Here is a 24,034-nt window from a genome sequence, read left to right as displayed (position 1 = left end):
CTGTGACAAGAGTCGTAGGGACCCCGTACCGCACAATGATGTCGCGTTTGAGGAAGCATGCCACGGCCTTTGCAGTGACTGATGCAAGAGTGATAGCTTCGATCCACTTAGTGAAGTAATCGATAGCAGGGAATTGACCAGTTTGCAGTAAATGCTTGATTTCTGCATACCAAGATTTGCCATCGACAGCCTCGATCATATCGCAGTGGACAGGGCCCTTGGAATTCTCAAACTCGAGCGGCTCGATGAGATTCTCCTTCGTAATGCTCACCATGGAAGCGAGCGTTGCGAGTGCATCAACAAACTGATTCTTCATGCGTGGTGTGTATGTAAACAAGATATCCTCGAAGTTCTCTGTCACCTCTTCGAGGTACTCGTGATATGGCACCAGCTTTGGATCTTCCGTCTTCTACTATTTGAGTGTCTGAAAGATTGTGAGTATAGAATCACCAAACACTTTTAGCGCCTTGACTTTGAGGTCGATTGCGGCCTGTAAGCCAAGGATACATGCTTCATATTCAGCTATATTGTTGGTGCGGGGGAAATCAATCTTCGCTGCAACAGGGAAATGACACCCTATAGGAGATATCAACACTGCGCCAATACCAAACCCGGTGTAATTGACTGCACCTGTACGGACCCGAATGTGGACTCTCGTCGGGGCCCGCATTGCGCGCTTTTGGATCGCGTGGCTTGGGAGTGTTCACCTTCCCGTGAGGACGCGTGACGGACACGCGTGAGAGAAGGAGTCGCCAGTTATCATTTTAAGACCCGAAGGTCGAGGGCGGATAAGTTACCCGGGGTCTAGGGGTATGGAACACCTAGTTGTTGTTAAGGCATTAGTCTGTGCGGAACCGGAAAGTCCATGTTCGGGGGTTCATGTTACGTGCGGGCCTATATCCCGCACGCCCTTTCGGTACTCTGGTTTGCTAGGCTTGCATGTTTTATTATTTACCGCATGGATTAAGTTGCGCTCGGCTCACACGTTTTGACACCGTAAGTTCGACGAATCAAACAATATCGGTTGAGAAGCCGAGAGAGAAGTAAATCTGTGTGTCAGGGAATTGGTTCACAATCTCGCATTACAGCTCATCGAACCGTAGAGGTTGAATCCCTACGTGAACCAGAACCATGAGATCTTGGATTTACCTGTGTCTAGGCAAGCATTAGACCAATTCGATTAATTTGACTCTCGGATCGTTCGCTCACCGACTGGAATTCTTACAGAATGAATGTACAAAATAAAAGTCCTTACAATGCTCTCGAAAACAATAAATACAAATTACAAATGGCCGAATTCCAGTCGACTCGCGTTCGGTTATTATTCCACTCTAACTCACCGTGAGTTTAGGGAAAAGACCGAAGAACTGAAATTCAATGCACGCTCTCACTGAATAGAGTGTTGGACCCTGTGAGTTTTGATTCGGGCGTTGGACCCTGTGATCGATGATTAGGGCGTTGAACCCTAATATCATTCGGCCTAGGGATCATACTCGACCCGCATGGCAAACAAGTGCGAAAAGATAACAATCAACAGGTAAATAACATACAATGTGTTTGTATTCACCGAATGTACGTGGATTAACAAGTTTATTAATCCAAAGGTGTTTTTGCAAGCAAATGCCATATGCTAAGCAAAGAATCATGCAAAACATTATGCATTCGGCTTTGTTTTGAGAACTTGACAAATCAGGTGTCCGTAGTCAAGTTTCGTGTGTGTGGATTTTTTTACAGTGATTTGGTGTTGTGACACTAAATTACCATTGAATTAACCCAACTCGTGTTTTGACTCTAGATTTGGAACCTAGAGTTCTACCTAACCATTTTCTAGCATTTAGTTAAGTTGAGTGAAATGATTAGTCAGGTAATTGTAATTTTGATACAGAATACCCGACTGACATCTTAAATGATGCTAAGATGACGGCAAATCACAAAATGATGTTCTTGCCCTTGATTTGAAAATTTGTTTTCAGAAAAGGAGAACAACACAATACGGATTTGAAAGTATGAGGGTTTTGAAAAGGGCATTGACACCCCTTTGTAATTCATCAACACGAGTTACAAATTAATGTCCAGTTCGTGCAGAGTTATTTAAATTGAATGAATTAATCGTGTGAGCGTCCCGAATAACCCGTTCGTGGAATTAATGCTTAAGGTTGTTGCCGAATGCATTAATTATAAAAATGATTCGTGATTCGATAATCGAGATGGTTTCACAAGGATCGAGGATAATTTGGTCAAATAACCAAAAATACCCTCATAACCGAATGAACCCAAATAAATTATCGATATTCGAATCCATGCATGTTTTGCTTGAAAGGACATTTTCATGCGATATTGCGACGATAATGTAAATTGCAAATTACACGAAAGCCGAGAACGAACTCAAAAAGGGAAGAGGAAGCCTCATGCAACCTGTACGAGTCTAAGAGGCTCTCGGTTACTTCTCCTTGGAGATAGCCGAGAAGTCCCATGGCCCGAATGGGGTTCCACAAGGTTTCCCCGTCTCGTTTCGAATCATTTCTCGCATGCTTAAATGACAAACATGATAAATAACACGATTAAACGAAAGTCGGTATTGCCATGATTTGAATAACGCATTCGAACATGCAAACATGCACAAACAAGTTATTTAAGGAATCGATAAAACAATACCAACTTCATGCAAGTAAGAAAACACGAGAAAACTCGAGAATCGAACTTGGATAGGGCTAAGAAGGCCGTTCTTAACCCGAGGAAAGCAAGCCAAGTCTCGGTTACCTCTTCTTGAGGCAAACCCGAGAGCTCTTTTGCTTATTTAGGGTCGGGAAGGTCTTCCGAAGGTCGATCCAAACGTTTCCCGACATGCTAACATGTTATATGATGACGAGCATGCATAATATAACATGAAAGTGTATAAAAATTAAGTCTTGCAAGTTAAACATGCATAAAACGTCATATTGCTCCATAGCCATGCAAATAACGTAAAAGGTTCTAACTTCTCTAAGTCGAGAATGTTTTACCTTGCCTCGAGATACAAGGAAAGAGTCGTGGAAGTGTTCGAGAGTCAGGTGACTCGGTTGAACGCTTGGAAGAGTGCTCGGGTGCAAGGGCATGCACGTTCGGGGAGCTAGGCGCACGGGGCGTGCGGCTGGGGCGCACGAGGCGTGCGGCTGGAGTGTACGGGAGGCACGCGGGAGGCGTAAGACGCGCGGGGCGTGTGCGCAAGCGCGCGGGGCGCGCAACGGGCGAGCAACGGGCGTGCGGTGCGCGCAGCGGGCGTGCGCGAGTGCGCAGCGGGCGTGTGCGGGCGCGCTTGGCACGCGGGAGCGTGCGGCTACAGGTGCACTGTTCACCCGAGAGCACGTCCTTCACCCGGAATGATGGAATTGACCTGAAATCATGAGCAAATGACTTCAAACCAAAAATCTAAGTTCATAAATGAACTCCTTGGGTCCAAAACATGTGGTCCATGGAGTTTGAGAATTTTTGAACTTAAGTCGGGATTATGAACATCGACTTTCGATTTAATAACTCAAAGCTTCCTTCGGGTTTTCTTCGGGTTTTCTCTCTTGGTTTTGAAGTGTTGAAACTTGCTAGTTTTGGCTATGGAGTTGAGAGCTTTTCTTGAGGGAGAAAGCTTGGAGAGAGTGTGCAAGAGGAGCAGTGATTATCTTAATCTCTTTGGGGTTATTTATAGGCAAAGCTAATGGGCGATTAAGCAAAGCTAAGCATACTTAAGCCTCCCATTAGCAAATTTCGATTTGCCTAATGAGGATGAGGATGAATGTGGACCAAGTGTTCTTGATGAAGATGATCCAAGAGCATTGATGAGCATTGAGTGTTGTCTTCAACCTCTCCAAGATATTTTGGCTAAGAGAGGGCAAGTTGGCTTCTTGCATTGAAGAAGAAGAAGAAGCTTCTAGAGCAAAGGGTGACTCATCTTGGGCAGCCCATAGGTCCCACGACAAAAGAGAAGAAACTAGGAAAAAGCTCGGGTCTCAATTGATCGCGCATTCGAGGCTCGTGGTTCGAACCGAATGTTGAATTATCGATATACGCGAGGAAACGGATTTAATGAGTCCGAGCATTTTCCGTGAGAAATTGCCAAATGTCTGTATGAGGCTCGGAAGCCGGTTTTGCTCCTTTTATGCATTCAGAGCCAGGTTACCCACTTCTGACAACATATCTTGTATCTGCATCCCACGTCGGTCATTTTGACATAAATTGTCAAATTACGTGGACCCTTGACCCTCAAGCCGGTAAATACAAATATGAAGCCGGAGATGTCCTAGGAGGCTGAAACTGGATTTCTCAGATTGCTTTCTGAGTTTCTTGGGCGATCTGGAGATCATTGTGATATCTGTTTGCCGAGATTGGGCCTCTAAGGATATGAAAAGTGCATCCGAGACCCTTAAAGCACTGCTCGAGGGGTCTAGATGAGTTGTGTGATTCATTCCGACGATTCCACATTGAGCTTTGAGAAGGCTAGCATTGTGTAAGGTAAGCATCCAGCGTCAAGTTTCCCTAAAGAGGGCCTCCGGATATGGATTTTCACTGAAAATGGCATTTTGTGCTCCTTGGAGGTTACTCGGGAAACCGTGAAGGGTTTTGCTGTCTGATTTGCCCAATTGCGTCTATCCGCTGGAGTTTCCGGGGCAATATAGGGTCAACCTCGTTTGCCATTATTTCATCAAACTAGTCTCCGGTTATGCTCTTCCGAAAAGGGGTATGCCCGTTTTGTCGCTCGGAAGTCATTCAGGGTGTCTATATGGCTTCCAAAAGACAATCTGAAGCAGTGCTCGTGCTCTATATGATTGTGAGGCATGGCCGCATCTGATATTTGGAATTAACTTTTCTCCGAGAAGCCGACATTTTTGGACTTTCACTGAAAAGTTGTCTGTATACAAAAAGTTGTTCTGTATAGAGCAGATGATTTGCGAAATGCGTTTGAAGACATTTTTCATATGTTTGGCGTTGATGTGGATTTTTGAAGTCCAACATTAGCTATCTTCCGACGGTCGAGCGAACTATCGGAAAACAGGATTGTCCATGTAGTACATTGGAAATGTCGGTTTTGGACATTGTTGAGCTTTCTAGTTACTCTGTTACCCTTTGGTGACCCCTGGAGTCCTTCTCTCACATGTGCATGTCTTCTGCTCAATTTTGCCGACCTGAGGATGAATAGTGATTTCTTGCTCTGCCGAGTCATTTTCTGTATTCATGCTCAAATCATAGTTTGGACCATTGCTAATATCATTGTTTGGAATGGTGAGCCAAAATGGGGTGTTGACAGCTTGCCCTCTTTGACTGCGTGCTCGAGTAGAGGATGCAGCCAAAGACTTCAGAAGTACCCCAATTTGATAGCAATGATTGATATGGAACTTCCTATAGCAATCTTCTCCCTCCTGTTTTGGATATATGGGGATGTTATATCAAATGCAGAAATGTAAAAGTCGGGACGGACCCCTGATCAGAAATTTAGTCGGGACGGACCCGAAGAGGACGGACCCTTGAGCAGAAATGTAGTCGGGACTTACCCGAAGGGGACGAACCCCTGAGTAGAAATTTAAAGTCGCACGGGATGCATTTGTAGAATGAAAATGTTTGCAGAAAGTAAACACAAACGCTGGGGAGTTGCGTGAGGTGTGGAAGGACTCATTGTGATTCCTCCATCACTGAGCTTGTTTGTGCTGCAATCAATGTTATGGCAGAATGTTTCGTTGCTTGCCAATTGATTGTGACGCCACTGAGTGCATGGAGTATTTGTATCATCTGAGAACGGGACTCAATCTTGTGAAAACCTAAAGATGGGACTCGGCCCTGTGAGATATCTATTGATGGGACTCGGCCCTACAAAAGATCTAAAGGTGGGACTCGGCCCTATGGAAGATCAAAGGTTGGGACTCAGCCCTGTGGGAGATCTAACGATGGGACTCGGCCCTACGAAAGATCAAAGGTTGGGACTCGGCCCTGTGGGAGATCTAACGATGGGACTCGGCCCTAGGGAAGATCAAAGGTTGGGACTCAGCCCTGGGGAGATCTAACGATGGGACTCGGCCCTACGGAAGATCTAAGGTTGGGGCTCAACCCTGGGGGAGATCTAACGATGGGACTTGGCCTTACGGAAGATCTAACGATGGGACTCGGCCTTGGGGGAGATCTTACGATGGGACTCGGCCCTACAGAAGATTAAAGGTTAGGACTCGGCCTTACGGAAGATCAAAGGTTGGGACTCGGCCCTGTGGGAGATCTAATGATGGGACTCGGCCCTACAGAAGATCAAAGGTTGGGACTCGACCCTGTGGGAGATCTAACAATGGGACTCGGCCCTACGGAAGATCAAAGGTTGGGACTCGGCCGTGGGGGAGATCTAACGATGGGACTCGGCCCTACGGAAGATCAAAGGTTGGGACTCGGCCCGTGGGAAATCTAAGGATGGGACTCGGCCCTACGGAAGATCAAAGGTTGGGACTCGGCCCTGTGGGAGATCTAACGATGGGACTCGGCCTTGGGGGAGATCTAACGATAGGACTGGGCCCTACGGAAGATCAAAGGTTGGGACTCGGCCTTGGGGGAGATCTAACGATGGGACTGGGCCCTACGGAAGATCAAAGGTTGGGACTCGGCCTTGGGGGAGATCTAACGATGGGACTCGGCCCTACGAAAGATCAAAGGTTGGGACTCGGCCCTGGGGGTGATCTAACGATGGGACTCGGCCCTACAGAAGATCAAAGGTTGGGATTCGGCTCTGGGGGGGATCTAACGATGGGACTCGACTCTACGGAAGATCAAAGGTTGGGACTCGGCCCTGGGGGAGATCTAACGATGCGACTCGGCCCTACGGAAGATCAAAGGTTGGGACTCGGCCCTGGGGGAGATCTAACGATGCTACTCGGCCCTACGAAAGATCAAAGGTTGGGACTCGGCCCTGGGGGAGATCTAACGATGGGACTCGGCCCTACGAAAGATCAAAAGTTGGGACTCGGCCTTGTGGGAGATCTAACGATGGGACTCGAGCTTACGAAAGATCTAAGGTTGGGTCATTGTTCCATTTGTCAGGATGCCTCGGTTGCTTGTAATCGTCGCTGTAGAGCGGTGGTGCTGTAGGTGTGTGGGGCGGATGCTGCCCTGAGAGTGCTGATTTGTTGGAGGCCGATGTTGCTGCTGGGGCGGTTGCGCCTTGCTGATAGCCGGCTTTGCTGTTGAGCAATTGTGCTTTTGTTGGTGATGCCCCCGCCGTGCGATAAGGGTTTTTACTTTGCGGGATGCCTTGTGCTGAGGGACTCGAGCTCTGGGGTGGAGCGCCTACGTATCCTGAGTGGTCGGGAATCAGAGTCTGCCGTAGCTCTTGCGTGCTTGTGGTACCTGTAATCCTAGCATTACTAGTAAATCATGTGAAAAATACTAACAAGTGATAGGTACATATGAGCACCAAAAAGAGCATCGTTGTGACGCACAGATCTTCAGTTTTGGGTTGCTTGAGCAACCCGAGAAGAATTTTGCTTTGATAATGCAGATGGATCCCGTTCTCGGAGGCCCAGATGCAAGGCCTCTGCGGGGTTCCCGTTAGCTATGTATGGGCATATCGAGACGTCCCCGACGATGCCCTAGCAGCTCTATCGGTTGTTCGACGCGCCCGTCGGCTTTGAACCCTTCTCAATAGGGTACCGTAGGGCGGCTGCATTTGCAACCTGCTTGGGGATTTCTGTTCAGATTTGGTCAGACTCTGTCTGAACATTTCCAAAGCGTTATGACTAGACCCCCGGAGAGGAATGTTTGGGATTTTGGCTCTGTGGTAGCCAGTTAAAGGGTGGCTATGACCCATTTGGAGTTATGCAAAGACAAAGAGAAAAGAGAAAGCTTGGGAAGCACGTTGCCCCAGGCTAAAAGGATACACGGGTTCACGTCTGCAGTGAGATGTACCCCCATTTTCCTTCGTCCTTCTGTTGTGTAGGTTGTACTGAACTGCTTGGACGACATATTCAATTACCCACTGTGCTTGAGGAAGGTTCCCTCTTGGACAATTGAATGGTATTAGAGAGCCGATCGAGGATCATGTTGGAATAGATAAACTGGCCACTTCCCTTGGGGATCCCTTGTCCACGCGATGTGCGAGAGACTAGGGGGCAATTTTATCTATCTCTCGTTTTGCTCTCCTTTTGCTACGGTCACTCACCTCGGAGCCGCACCTCTCAACCTAAAGGGGAAGAGCTCTCCTTTTGCCACGACCGCCCCAAAGGGTTTCCGGTCGTGCCTCTCTTTTACCCTAACTTTTGCCTAGGCCGCCCCAAAAGGGGTTTTCGACCTAGCGGGCTCGATTCTTTTATCTCTCGAGTTTGCAAGGGCGAAGGGTTCGAAGGATTCAACCTCCAAATGCGTTGTTTTTTGTCTCCGTCGAGGAGTTATGTCTGCTGCTCCCCTTTTGTCGGGGTTTGTTGATTTCTCAGGATTGGCGGCGCCAGAGTTTTAAATCTCAGCGGTACCTTGTTTTGTTCATTGGCGGGTTTTTCCCTCGTCTTTTCTCTCTCTCTTCATTGGCGGGTTTTTCCCGCTTCTTTTCGCTCTATTTTTTTCTTGCAGCTGGGGTTTGTTTTGTGACCCGTGTCTTTGTTTGAAACTCCTCGACTTTGCATCACCGAGGCTGCTTTGATGTGCTTCGCCTTGTGGAGACTCATTGCATGTTGATTGCCCTATTTTGTGAGGACTGGCTTTCTTGGAAGTTTGACTCTCGTGCACGCGAAAGCTGAACTTCGTGTCATTTGCCCTTGCAAGCATTGCATGTGAATTTCCCCTGTTGACTAGAAAGAAAATGTAGAATTGCCCCGTGAATAGGGAACCGAGGTTGCCCTGGTGTGAATGTTGATCGGGGATGCCCCGGTCTTCATTTGTGGAAGTAGCCTATGGCAGGCGCCTTGTGCGATGCCTCCGACCATCTCTTGCTGTTCCTTGCAGGACGTGCCTCTTGGAGGGTGCACGCTGCTGAAGCCAATGGATGTTCGAGGAAGACTGTTGCATCGATGCAGAGTGATTCACTCAATTGTCCTTGTCTTTAACTTCGTAGGGGGTACCTCATCGTCGGACACCTCCCTCGTCAAAGTATAAAGAAAGGGTCCGAGACAAGTTCTCGGGGAAGCGTGAACTCGTGCATCGCTCTTCACCTGTGGTCAATGTGCCCCTATGAAGGATGACAAATAAGACAATGCATTAGGCGATTATGCGGGGAATATGTAGTAAGAAATATGAGATAGTCCCATGGGAAAATCCCCTTTTTATCCCGCTGCGACCCATGGGGTGCCTCGTGCAGGCGACATTTGTTTCCGGGAATCTAGTCATCACAACTCTGGAGTGGTTAGACTGTGACTGGGGTCGCATAAACATGTTTTCCCTAATTGCGAGTAGGCATGTGCAGCCGTCCTAGGGAAGGCTCGAGGAGCCGGGTCCCATGAGGACAGGTGAGTCGAACAAGTCCAACAGAACTAATAGGGCGTCACAAAGACTGTCCTAATGCTCAATTGAAGGATTTGTTCATGTTGGGAGCCCATTTGTGGGAATGGATTTAAATTAAAGCAAAAGAGAGTTTAAAACGACAGCGAGTGTTGCTCCCGTATTCAATCAGCAACCACAACAGAGGTGGATGAGATCCATTCTTTGATCAGAGGCATGATCGCGTTGGTATCTTCTGCGATCGAGAGTTGGGTCATGCTCTGTTTGTGGAGCTGTCACTTCTAGTCTTTGCAGTGGAAAGATTAGACTTGCTCCTCGGAGTATCGCTTGGATGAATTTGAATCCAAGTCAATTTTGGATTTCAGATGAGCTTGATAGGAAAGTGCAAGAAATGTGAAAGCAAAGGTCAATGCTGAGGAATAGCGCAGGGCGCTGCAAAGCGGTGATGCTGATTTGCTTGCGGTCTTGCTCTATGGAGCAAGGATGGGGACTTAGTATTGAAATCCCAAGGAGCTGGATGAGAGACGTTTGTTGTCTCAATTGTGGTCACTCAGTATTCAGGCTGTCTTCTTGTTGAGAATTTCCTGCAATGGGAAAAGAAAACGATGAAGGAGCATGAACTATTTAGGATTTCAATGCAAGAGTGTAGGGAAGCAAACTGGCCTGGTAGGTGTCGTGCGAGCACACCAAGAGACATGCATTGATATGTTGAGCATGCGTATATGAGTTGGTGTGAACATGCTTGGACATGTGTGAGGCGCGCTTAGTCGCTAGTAGATGCGCAGGGTTTTGCGCAGAGATGTGCATCTGATCATGCGGTGATGCTCTCTGTTAACAAGAAGTTAGTGTCGGTTAGTCTTACTTGGGAAAGTGGGTCGGCCCTCGGTCCACAGCTCGCCTTGCCATGGAGGAAGGGTGAAGGCCTCAAGTGGTCTACCCGCGAAGGTTGGCACGACTCGCCAGTCATGCGGGGTGGGTGGCCGGGATGGACGGCCTCTGGTCATAGCACGTCTCGCCATGGAGAGGTGAAGACCGCAGGTGGTCTACCCGCGAAGGTCGGCACAACTCGCCTATCGTGCGGGACATGGTAGTTGTTGTGCAAATATCGGATGCAAGCAATGTATGAGTTTTCAAAAGCTAATGTCGATGCATTGATTTGATTCAAGTTCCCAGATTTACGAAGATGGTTCATTTGAAAAAGGGAACTTAAGCAATAAACCAGTGCAATGTCCTAGTTTGTTTGAAAACATGCATGCAGGTGCAGAAAGAATAAATTATAATTATATCTGTCACAATGTAAATCGCTCTTTGTGAAAAACAGCAAAGGCCCGCCTAAAAGAAAAACTAAGGGCCGACTCAAAGACTCGACTTTGAGTCGGTTGACGGCATGAAGGTTTGTTTTGGTCCAGCATGACGGTCCATGTTTATGAATGGTTTCAGTGTTCTACTGGGAAAACCACTAACTAGGGATGGGGGCTTCCGATTCAAGGGGATCAATTCCTTGAAATCGAGCGAGGATCTTTGGGGGCCGGTTCGGTGGCAGAGCCTACTCGATCCGTTCCCTTACTCGGAACCTCTGACTAACCTAGCTTCCTAGATCGGTGCCCGTGGGATTCAAGGCATTTGGCACCTAAATCCACTAGAATGATGCAATGCGAGTGCAAAAAAGTAAATGTGCATAAAATAAATGTACGGAAAGCGATAAATAAACATGCAAGCAAGCAAACGGATCAAGCCTGAACCCACTAAGTATGTCCCCGGCGGAGTCGCCAAGCTGTACGGACTCGAATGTGGACTCTCGTCGAGGCCCGCATTGCTCTCTTTTAGATCGCGCGGCTTGGGAGTGTCCACCTTCCTATGGGGACGCGTGACGGACACGCGTGAGAAAAAGAGTCGCCACTCATCATTTTACGACCCGAAGGTCGAGAGCGGATAAGTTACCCGGGGTCTAGGGGTATGGAACACCTAGTTGTTGTTAAGGCATTAGTCTGTGCAGAACCGGAAAGTCCGTGTTCGGGGGTTCATGTTACGTGCAGGCCTATATCCCGCACGCCCTTTCGGTACCATGGTTTGCTAGGCTTGCATGTTTTATTATTTATCGTATGGATTAAGTTGCGCTCAGCTCGCACAGTTTGACACCGTAAGTTTGACGAATCAAACAATATCAGTTGAGAAGCCGAGAGAGAAGTAACTCTGTGTGTCAGGGAATTGGTTCACAATCTCACGTTACAGTTCATCGAACCATAGAGGTTGAATCCCTGCGTGAACCAGAACCATGAGATCTTGGATTTACCTGTGTCTAGGCAAGCATTAGACCGATTCGATTAATTCGACTCTCGGACCGTTCGCTCACCGACTGGAATTCTTTCAGAATGAATGTACAAAATAAAAGTCCTTACAATGCTCTCGAAAACAATAAATACAAATTACAAAAATGGCCGAATTCCAGTCGACTCGCGTTCGATTATTATTCCACTCTAACTCACCGTGAGTTTAGGGAAAAGACCGAAGAACTGAAATTCAATGCACGCTCTCACTGAATAGAGTGTTGGACCCTGTGAGTTTTGATTAGGGCGTTGGACCCTATGATCAATGATTAGGGCGTTGAACCCTAATATCATTCGGCCTAGGGATCAGACTCGACCCGCATGGCAAACAATTGCGAAAAGATAACAATCAATAGGTAAATAACATACAATGTGTTTGTATTCACCCAATGTACGTGGATTAACAAGTTTATTAATCCAAGGGTGTTTTTGCAAGCAAATGCCATATGCTAAGCAAAGAATCATGCAAAACATTATGCATTCGGCTTTGTTTTGAGAACTTGACAAATCGGGTGTCCGTAGTCAAGTTTCGGGTGTGTGGATTGTTTATACAGTGATTCGTTGTTGTGACATTGAATTACCACTGAATTAGCCCAACTCGTGCTTTGACTCTAGATTTGGAACCTAGAGTTCCACCTAACCATTTTCTAGCATTTGGTTAAGTCGAGTGAAATGATTAGTCAGGTAATTGTAATTTTGATACAGAATACCCAACTGACATCTTAAACGATGCTAAGATGACGGCAAATCACAAAATGATGTTCTTGCCCTTGATTTGAAAATTTGTTTTCAGAAAAGGAGAACAACACAATACGGATTTGAAAGTATAAGGGTTTTGAAAAGGGCATCAACCCCGTTTTGTAATTCGTCGACACGAGTTACAAATTAATGTTCAGTTCGTGCAGAGTTATTTAAATTGAATGAATTAATCGTGTGAGCGTCCTGATTAACCCGTTCGTGGAATTAATGCTTAAGGTTGTTGCCGAATGCATTAATTATGAAAACGATTCGTGATTCGATAATCGAGATGGTTTCACAAGGATCGAGGATAATTTGGTCAAATAACCAAAAATACCCTCATAACCGAATGAACCCAAATAAGTTATCGATATTCAAATCCATGCATGTTTTGCTTGAAAGGATATTTTCGTGCGATATTGCGACGATAATGTAAATTGCAAATTACACGAAAGCCGAGAACGAGCTCAAAACGGGAAGAGGAAGCCTCATGCAACTCGTACGAGTCTAAGAGGCTCTCGGTTACTTCTCCTTGGAGATGGCCGAGAGGTCTCATGGCCCGAATGGGGTTCCACGAGGTTTCCCCGTCTCGTTTCAAATCATTTCTCGCATGCTTAAACGACAAACATGATAAATAACATGATTAAACGAAAGTCGGTATGGCCATGATTTGAATAATGCATTTGAACATGCAAACATGCACAAACAAGTTATTTAAGGAATCGATAAAACAATACCGACTTCATGCATGTAAGAAAACACGAGAAAACTCGGGAATCGAACTTGGATCGGGCTAAGAAGGTCGTTCTTAACCCGAGGAAAGCAAGCCAAGTCTCGGTTACCTCTTCTTGAGGCAAACCCGAGAGCTCTTTTGCTTATTTCGGGTCGGGAAGATCTTTTGAGGATCGATCCAAATGTTTCCCGACATGCTAACATGTTATATGATGACGAGCATGCATAATATAACATGAAAGTGTATAAAAGTTAAGTCTTGCAAGTTAAACATGCATAAAACGCCATATTACTCCATAGCCATGCAAATAACGTAAAAAGTTCTAACTTCTCTAAGTCAAGAATGTTATACCTTGCCTCGGGATACGAGGAAAGAGTCGTGGAAGTGTTCGAGAGTCGGGTGACTCGGTTGAACACTTGGAAGAGTGCTCGGGTGCAAGGGCATGCACGTTCGGGGAGCTAGGCGCACGGGGCGTGCGGCTAGAGTGCACGGGAGGCGCGCGGGGCGCGCATGGGTCCCACGACCGAAGAGGAGAAACTGGGAAAAAGCTCGGGTCTCGATTGATCGAGCATTCGAGGCTCGTGGTTCGAACCGAATGTTGAATTATCGATATACGCGAGGAAACGGATTTAATGAGTCCGAGATTGGCATTTTCCGTGAGAAATTGCCAAATGTCTATATGAGGCTCGGAAGCCGGTTTTGCTCCTTTTATGCATTCAGAGCCAGGTTACCCACTTCTGACAACATATCTTGTATCTGCATCCCACGTCGGTCATTTTGACATAAATTGTCAAATTACGTGGACCCTTGACCCTTAAGCCGGTAAATGCAAATATGGAGCCGGAGATGTCCTAGGAGGCTGAAACTGGATTTCTCAGATTGCTTTCTGAGTTTCTTGGGCGATCCGGAGATCACTGTGACCTCTGTTTGCCGAGATTGGGCCTCTAAGGATATGAAAAGTGCATCCGAGACGCTTAAAGCACTGCTCGAGGGGTCTAGATGAGTTGTGTGATTCATTCCGACGATTCCACATTGAGCTTTGAGAAGGCTAGCATTGTGTAAGGTAAGCATCCGACATCAAGTTTCCCTAAAGTGGACCTCCGGATATGGATTTTTAACTGAAAATGGCCTTTTGTGCTCCTCGGAGGTTACTCGGGAAACCGTGAAGGGTTTTGCTGTCTGATTTGCCCAATTGCGTCTATCCGCTGGAGTTTCCGGGGCAATACAGGGTCAACCTCGTTTGCCATTATTTCATGTAACCAGTCTCTGGTTATGCTCTTCCGAAAGGGGTATGCCCGTTTTGTCTCTCGGAAGTCATTAAGGGTGTCTATATGGCTTCCAAAAGACAATCTGAAGCACTGCTCGTGCTCTATATGATTGTGAGGCATGGCCGCATCTGATATTTGGAATTAACTTTTCTCCGAGAAATCGACATTTTTGGACTTCCACTGAAAAGTTGTCTGTATATAGAAAGTTGTTCTGTATAGAGCAGATGATTTGCGAAATGCGTTTGAAGACACTTTTCATCTGTTTGGTGTTGATGTGGATTTTTGAAGTCTAATATTGGCTATCTTCCGACGATCGAGCAAACTATCGGAAAACAGGATTGTCCATGTAGTACACTGGAAATGCCGGTTTTAGACATTATTGAGCTCTCTTGTCACTCTGTTACCCTTTGGTGACCCCTGGAGTCCTTCTCTCACATGTGCATGTCTTCTGCTCAATTTTGCCGACTTGAGGATGAATAGTGATTCTTGTTCTGCCGAATTGTTTTCTATATTCCTGCTCAAGTCATAGTCTGAACCATTGCTGATATCGTTGTTTGGAATTGTGAGCCAAAATGGGGTGCTAATAGCGCCATCAAAGTACATCTTTCATTCAGGATTCTCCTTCTCATAGCTCAATTGGAGGATCCCTTTGTTTGGAAAGTCGAAGTTGATCGGTGTGTCATCGTCGATCGGAAACTCTGCTAGATAATCTACAATTGCTTGGCCCTTCACTAATGTGCGTGACACATACTCGATATCATACTTCGTCAGCTGGCAACGTCATTTTGTTATGTTCCTCATGGAGGATGGACTACTGAGTAGATACTTCAAAGGATCTGTCATTGACAGCAAGCAAACAGTGTGGTAGAGAGTGTATTGCCGGAGCCTTTACATGACTCACACGAGTGCGCAACACATTTTCTCTATCTCAGGGTAGTTGGACTCCCCTTCAGTGAACTTCTTGCTAAAATAATAAATTGCTCGCTCTGCATGTGTGAAATCGTCCTTTTGCCCTAACATGCATCTGATGGATTGTCAGCGTTCTGTCAGGTATAAAATGAGAGGACGATCCGGTGAAGGTGGGACCAATATCGGCGGCTGAACCAGATATGCCTCGACTGTATCGAACGCTTTCTGACATTCGTCACTCCATTCGACAGCTGCATTTTTGCGAAACAGGCGGAAGAGTGGTTGGCATTTGTCTGTCAAATTTACAATGAAACGCGCAATGTAATTCAACCGTCATAGGAAGCTCCTTACTTCGTGCATTGTCGATGGAGGAGGCAGTTCCATGATCGCCTTGACTTTGTCGGGGTCGACCTCGATGCCCTTTTCTCTGACTACAAACCCTAACAGTTTCCCTGACTTGACACCAAAGGTGCATTTTACCGGGTTGAGTCGGAGCTTGTATTTCTTGAGACGATCGAATAGTCGCTGACGTTGACCAAATGATCTTCTCCTTCTTTAGACTTTGCAATCATGTCGTCGACGTAGACCTCTATCTCTAGCTAGCATGGTGTAGGATAGACACCCGGCATCAAGTTTCCGTAAAAAGGACATCCGGATATGCATTTCCACTAAAAATGACCATTTCCGCTCCTTGGAGGTTACTCGGGAAACTGATAAGGGTTTTGCTGTCTGTTTTGCCCAATTGTGAATGTCCGCTAGAGTTTTCAGGGCAATGCGGTACGGACTTCATTTGCCGTAATTCCATCAGACCAGTCTCCGGCTATGCTCTTCTGAAGAGGGGTATACTTGTTTTGTCGCTCGGAAGTCATTCGGTGTGCCTGTATGACTTTCAAAAGACAATCTGAAGCACTGCTCGTGCTCTGTAAGATTGTGGGACATGGCTGCATCTGATATTTGGAATTAACTTTTCTCTGAGAAACCGGCATTTTTGGACTTCCATTGAAAAGTTGTCTGTATATAGAAAGTTGTTCTGTATAGAGCAGATGATTTACGAAATGCGTTTGAAGACACTTTTCATTTGTTTGGCATCGATGTGGATTTTTGAAGTCCAATGTTGGCTATCTTCCGACGGTCAAGCGAACTATCAGAAAATAGGATTGTCCACGTGGTACACTGGAAATGCCGGTTTTTGACATTGTTGAGCGCTCTAGTCACTCTGTTGCTTTTTGATGACCCCTGGGGTCCTTCTGTCATATCCATGTGTCATTTGCTCGATTTCGCCGACTTGAGGATGAATAGTGATTTTCTGCTCTGTTAAGTCGTTTTTCTGTATTCTGCTCAAGTTGCAGCTTGGATCATTGCTGATAATGTCATTTGAGTTGGTGAGCCAAAATGGGGTGCTGACAACTTGCCCCTCTTTGGCTGGATACTCGGATAGAGGATTCGGCCAAAGATTTAAAGAAGAAGCCCATTTTGGTCACCGGCAATTATCATGGCACCTCCAATGGCCATTTCCTCTCCTTGTATTTGGATTGTGTTGGGAAGAATGAAGTTGAAGCTTGGAGTCATGCAAGGCGTAAGTGAAAGGATGACAGTCGGGATGATCTCGGCTGTCCAAGTAGTAGTCTGATAGACAGGCAATGTCAAGATGATCTCGAACATGCCGGATGTGAAAGGTCAACAGTCGAGATGATCCCAGCTGTCAAAGTAGTAGGCTGATAAACAAGCAATGCCAAGATGATCTTGAACATGCCGGATGTGAAAGGACGACAGCCGGGATGATCCCGGCCGTCAACAAGCAATACCGAGATGATCTCGGATATGCCAAATGCGAAAGGTCAACAGACGGGATGATCTCAGCTGTAGACAAGCAATACCGAGATGATCTCGGATATGCCAAATGCGAAAGATTAACAGACGGGATGATCCCGACTGTAGAGAAGCAATACCGAGATGATCTCGGATATGCCAAATGCAAAAGGTCAACAAACGGGATGATCCCGGCTGTAGACAAGCAATACCGAGATGATCTCGAATATGCCAAATGCGAAAGGTCAACAGACGGGATGATCCCGGCTGTAGACAAGCAATACCGAGATGATCTCGAATATGCCAAATGCGAAAGGTCAACATACGGGATGATCCCGGCTGTAGACAAGCAATACCGAGATGATCTCGGATATGCCGAATGCGAAAGGTCAACAGACGGGATGATCCCGGCTGTAGACAAGCAATACCGAGATGATCTCGGATATGCCGAATGCGAAAGATCAACAGACGGGATGATCCCGGCTGTAGACAAGCAATACCGAGATGATCTCGGATATGCCGAATGCGAAAGGTCAACAGACGGGATGATCCCGGCTGTAGATAAGCAATACCGAGATGATCTCGGATATGCCGAATGCGAAAGGTCAACAGACGGGATGATCCCGGCTGTAGACAAGCAATACCGAGATGATCTCGGATATGCTGAATGCGAAAGATCAACAGACGGGATGATCCCGGCTGTAAACAAGCAATACCGAGATGATCTCGGATATGCCGAATGCGAAAGGTCAACAGACAGGATGATCCCGGCTGTAGACAAGCAATACCGAGATGATCTCGGATATGCCGAATGCGAAAGGTCAACAGACGGGATGATCCTGGCTGTAGACAAGCAATACCGAGATGATCTCGGATATGCCAGATGTGTATTAGCATAAAGGTAAAGTGGGGATGATCCCCATGTGCGCAGGAAGCGCAGGATGACCTTAGTTGTTTCTGAATGTGGAAGTAAGGCAGCAGTGTTGAGGATTGGACTGACTCTCGGAACTGCAACTCGCCTTGTCGCATGGGAAAGTGAGAACCGCGGGTGGTTCACCCGCAAAGGTAGGCACAACTCTCCGTTAGCCGTGATATTGGAGCATGTTGAATGTCCATGGGGAAGAGGTTGACCAGAGAATGCTGATCTACCGAGGATCGGCTTCATGACGTGCGACTCGAGCTTTGGAAATGAGCGCCTACGTATCCCATGGAATTGGGAATCAGAGTCCGCCGTAGTTCTTGCGTGCTTGTGGTACCTGTAATCCTAGCATTACTTGTAAATCATGTGAGAAATACTAACATGAGATAGGCACAGGTAAGCAGTAAAAAGAGCATCATTGTGACGCGTAGATCTTCAGTTTCGGGTCGCCTGAGCGACCTGTGAAGCATTCTTTTTTACAGTGCAAGTGGGTCCCGTTCTCGGAGGCCTAGATGCGAGGCCTTAAGGGGCTCCCGTTAGCTATGCTTGGGCATATCAAGATTTCCCAACGATGCCCTAGCAGTTCTATTGTTTGTTCGACGCGCCCATCAGTTTTGAACCCTTCTCAATAGGGTACCGTAGGGCGGCTGCATTTGTAACCCGCATGGGGATTTTTACCCAGATTTGATCAGACTTGGTCTGACCATTTCCAGAATGCTATGACTAGACCTCGGAAAGGAATGTTTGGGATTTGGCTTTGTGGTAGCCTGTTGAAGGGTGACTGTGACCCATTCTGGAGTTATGCAAAGACAAAGAGAAAAGAGAAAGCTTGAGGGAACGTTGCCCCAGCCTAAAAGGATACACGGATTCACGCCTGCAGCGAGATGTACCCCCATTTTCCTTCGTCCTTGTGTTGTGTAGGCTGTATTGAACTGCTTGGACGGCGTATTCAGTTACCCACTGTGCTTGAGGAAGGTTCCCTCTTGGGCGGTTGAATGGTATTGGAGAGCTGATCAGGGATCGTGTTGAAATTGATAAACTGGCTACTCCCCTTGGGGATCCCTTGTCCGCACAATGTGCGAGAGACTAGAGGCAATTTTATCTATCTCTCATTTTGCTTTCCTTTTGCTATGGTCACCCACCTCGGGGCCGCACCTCTCAACCTAAAGGGGAAGAGTTCTCCTTTTGCCACGACCGCCCCAAAGGGTTTCCGGTCATGCCTCTCTTTTACCCTAGCTTTTGCCTAGGCCACCCCAAAAGGGGTTTTCGACCTAGCGGACTCGATTCTTTTATCTCTCTTGTTTGCATGGGCGAAGGGTTCAAAGGATTCAACCTCCAAATGCATTGTTTTCTGTCTCCATCGAGGAGTTGTGTCTGCTGCTCCCCTTTTGTCGGGGTTTGTTGATTTCTCAGGATTGGCGGCGCCGGTGCTTTTGGTGAACGTCGGCGTTGCCTTGTTTTATTCATTGGCGGGTTTTTCCCGCTTCTTTTCGCTCTATATATTTTTTTCTTGCAGCTAGGGTTTGTTTTGTGCCCCGTGTCTTTGTTTGAAACTCCTCGACTTTGCATCGCCGAGGCCACTTTGGTGTGCTTCGCCTCGTGGAGACTCATTGCATGTTGCTAGCCCTATTTTGTGAGGACCGACATTCTTGGAAGTTTGACTCTCGTGCACTTGTAAGTCGAACTTCGTGTCATTTGCCCTTGCTATATGTGAATTTCCCCTGTTGACTAGAAAGAAAATGTAGAATTGCCCCGTGAATAGGGAACCAAGGTTGCCCCTGTGTGAATGTTGATCGGGGATGCCCCGGTCTTCATTTGTGGAAGTGGCTTGTGGCAGGCGCCTTGTGCGATGTCTCCGATCATCTCTTGCTGTTCTTTGCAGTACGTGCCTCTTGGAGGGTGCACGCTTTTGAAGTCACTGGATATTGAAGGAAGACGGTTGTATAAATGCTGAGTGATTCGTTCGATTGTCCTCGTCTTCGACTTCATGGGGGTACCTCATCGTTGGACACCTCCCTCGTTAAAGTATAAGGAAAGGGTCCGAGACAAGTTCTCGGGGAAGCGTGAACTCGTGCATCGCTCTTTGCCTGTGGTCAATGTGCCCCTGTGAAGGATGACAAAGAAAACAATGCATTAGGCGATTATAGGGAATATGTGGTAAGAAATATGGGGTGGTCCCATGGGAAAATCCATTTTTGTCCCGCGCGCAACCCATGGGGTGCCGCGTGCAGACGACATTTGTTTCCGGGAATCTGGTCATCACCACTCTAGAGTGGTTAGACCGTGACTGGGGTCGCATAAACATGTTTTCCGTAATTGCGAGTAGGCATGCGCAGCCGTCTTAGGGAAGGCTCGAGGAGCCAGGTCCCATGAGGACGAGCGAGCCAAATAGATTCGATAGAACTAATAGAGCGTCGCTAGGACTGTCTTAATGCCTCTCAAGTATTTGTTCATGTTGAGAGCTTGCTCGAGAACACATGTAAATGAAAGCGACAGAGAGTTTAAAGAAGGGTGCGCGTGTTGCCCTAGTGTTTAGTTGGCGATCACAACGGAGGTGGATGAGATCCATTCTTTGATTGGAGACATGATCGTGCTGGTATCTCCTGCGATCGAGGTTGGGTCATATTCTGCTTGTGTAGTTGTTACTTCTAGCCTTTGCAATGAAAGGGTTGGATTCGTCCTTCGTAGTATCGCTTGAATGAATTCAAATCCAATTCGATTTTGGATTTCAGACAAGCCTGGAAATAAAAGTGTTTTGCTTTAGAATGCAGAATTGCCGATAGAAAAAATTCAGGATAATAGGAATCGTGGACACAGGAATTCACAATATGTGCAAGGGATTTTATTAAAGTCCATGCTATAACAAAAAGATCCCTCTTCCGCTGTGTGGCTTATAGTTTCACCGACAAGCGGGGAACAGTATATACACATGTAGCCTCGTGAGGAGGCCATCTACTCTTCCTTGGTTTCATCTTTTCCAAGAAGATAGGCCCCGATCATGTTGACAGTCGGGCTGAGCTGGAGTCGTGGTCAGGGAGAGGATTGATCTGAACATTTGGTGGCTTCACCTCGTTGAACGAGAGCAACTTCTTATCGATCAGTGCCTGCAGCTTGCCCCTGAGAGTGTAACAATTATCGGTCGTGTGTCCTGGAGCACCCATGTGGTATTCACAATGAAGGTTCTGGTTCAGATTTGCAGGATTGAAATTCTCGTTGGGGGGTTCCGGGTTGATCTTTCCGGCAGCAAGAAGTTGACGGAATATGTTTGACTGAGGAACAGGAAGAGGTGGATACTGAGGTCGAGGCCTGACCTGGCCTCTGTTACCCTGCTGGGTTAGCGGTGTTGGGGCTCGCTGGGCCGAGTGAGGAATTCTTGAAGCCGAGGGGCTGCTTGATTGCACTTGAAAGGTCGGGGTATATTGCTGCCCAAGAGACTGCGGGGCTTGAAGAGGTGCGTAGGCAGGAGGAGCCGAGTAGTAAATCGGTTGAGCTGGGTATTGTTGCTGTGGAGCAGGATGGTACGGTAGTGGAAAAGACTGAGCGACATTAACTGCATATTGCTGATGGTTGGGGTGCCCCGGGTTCACCACGCTAACATTAGCATCTTTGCCTTTCCTGTTGTGGGAGAAAGCAGCAGTGACGGCTGTCTTCTTGGAGGATTCACCCTCTCCCTTTCTGACCGAATGGTCAATCCTTCCCAGTTTAATCCCAAGGCTAACCTTCTTGCCAGCCTTTATCATTGCATTGAAAGATGACATGTGTCCCAAGAGGTGCGAGTAGTATGCACCCTTGAGGGTCCCATGAAATATCTGGATCTGTTCCACTTCGTCAATTGGAGGACGGTGCTTGGCCGCCTTAGCACGCCATTGAGTAGCATAGTCCTCAAAGGCTTGCTCCTCTTGCATTTCCATGACGCTTAACTCGAGATAGGACGGAGCTATGCCAGTATTGTAGCCATACTGGGTCACAAACTTCTTAGCGAGTTCATCCCAAGTGGGAATGTCCGCTGCTTTGAGAGAGGTGAACCAACTGAGTGCTGCTCCTTTCAAACTTTCCTGAAAAGTCTGAATCATAAACTGCTCATATCCCCAGTACGACATCATGCGGTTTCGATAGCCTTGCAGATGTGGCTTTGGGTCTGTGGTCTCGTCATACTTGTCGAAGTCGGGAATCTTGATCTTTGGAGGCAGCCTCGTGTTTGGAAAGAGATTCAGGTCCAAGTAACTCGTGTCATAACGAGAGTCACTTTCCTGGAGAGCCTTCATCATCTCTTCCATTCGTTTCATTCGGCGCTTCTGTTCTATCTCTGCAGCAAGGATAATATATGTCGGTGGAGCTTCAGGGGCAGCCACAGCTTGTGTATCTGGGTTATAGTAAGGAATGTTTAGGATCGATGGAGTTCGGTGTGGAAGGCTTATTTGGGGTTGTGGAGCTGGGAAAGGAAATGGCTTAGCGATGGGAGCAGGAGCATGTGTGCTTGTGGCTGATACTAACATCGGAGGAAGCGCAAGCATAGCTGGATCAATTATCGGTACCGGCGTTGGCGGAGGAGGGAAAGTCACTGGAAGTGTTACCGGAAGAGGAGCAACAAACGGATAGACCTCCGGTGCGTGTGTCAACGGTGGAACGGTCGCTGGGTAGTGTGCCGGCGCTGGAATAGGCACAACATCATTCTCTGGTGCAAGGGTTGGTAGGACCCAAGGAGACAGATCAACCATTGACCCATACGCAGGAGGGGGGATGGAACTCGAAGAGGCACGGTTTGGTCCGCTGAGCAAAGCCATAAGTTCAGTGATGTTTGAGGCCATCTGATTAACTGTGCCTTCGAGCACTGCGATGCGTATAGCTTCATTGGAAGATGGTAAAACTGGAGGCACCGGAGTCGATGGCATGTATATGGATGGCGGGGCATATGGTGGAGCATGTGTAGCAGGCAATTGGGACCGCACTGTAGTTGGTGGGGTAACTTCTCCTGAAGGGACTGGTGGATCAATTTCTTCCATCCTTAGTCGATGCCGGGTGGGATAGCGGTGTGATGCCGCCAGTTGTAGTTACCTATGTTCATAAGTGCGTAAGTATGGGTGAAAGAAAAAGGTCTACTAAATTGAACGTGCAAGACAATAATTAAATGAATGAAATGCATGAATTCCATAGAAACACTAATGTCATTGCTTGGTTCGATTCAAATTCCTCGACTTACGAAGATGAATCGTTTGATTTTAAAAAGGAATCTGAACATTGAATCGACAATCCATCGCGCTCGGCAGCCGAGTGAGCATCACGTAGGACCGAACGGGCGAAGACGCTGCCGGCAACTAGCCCAAGGGATGTGAGACCTTTCGCGCATTTGCCCGCGTCCAGTCCAGCGTAGCGTTCAAACACGCTATCTGTTTGTCTAGGCTCTCGATAGCTGTCCTTGGGAATGTCTGATCAATGGGGCGATCACTGAAAAGTGACAAGCTGCTGATAATGTTGCGGATGTATGCTCGGTCGGTCAGTCAGAGCATTCCTTCTTGCGATCGATCTGCTGGTCCAGCGGCACGATGCAGTCGAGCCTAGACAAAGAGCCGGACGGACCATCCTTACCTAAATGGAAGAGACTGTCGGCTCAACGTTTAAAATCGGACCAATGCAATGTCCTAATTTGTTTTGAAAACATGCATGCAGTGCAGAAAAGTAAAGTATAACTGTATCTGTTACAATGTACATCGCTCACTGTAGAAAAACAACAAAAGGCCCGCCTAAAAGAAAACTACGGGCCGACTCAAAGACTCAACTTTAGGCCGGTTGACATGAAGGCAATTTTGGTCCAGCATGACGGTCCCTGTTTATGCATGATTTCAGTGTTCTACTGGGAAAACCACTAACTAGGGATGGGGGCTCCCGATTCAAGGGGATCAATTCC

The 24,034-nt window shown here is 47.1% G+C and overlaps 1 protein-coding gene across 1 annotated transcript; it reads right to left on the bottom strand.

Moving 5' to 3' along the window:
• Positions 1-21,125: 21,125 nt before the first annotated feature.
• LOC116204487 lies at positions 21,126-23,132 on the bottom strand. The gene has a single exon (XM_031536606.1). It carries the CDS (start codon positions 23,130-23,132, stop codon positions 21,126-21,128), a length of 2,007 nt encoding a protein of 668 aa, XP_031392466.1.
• Positions 23,133-24,034: the final 902 nt, after the last annotated feature.

The sequence above is a fragment of the Punica granatum genome, chromosome 1 (assembly GCF_007655135.1).
Source record: "Punica granatum isolate Tunisia-2019 chromosome 1, ASM765513v2, whole genome shotgun sequence".
NCBI classification, from domain to species: Eukaryota; Viridiplantae; Streptophyta; class Magnoliopsida; order Myrtales; family Lythraceae; genus Punica; species Punica granatum.
This window is presented reverse-complemented; position numbering and strand designations above follow the sequence as displayed.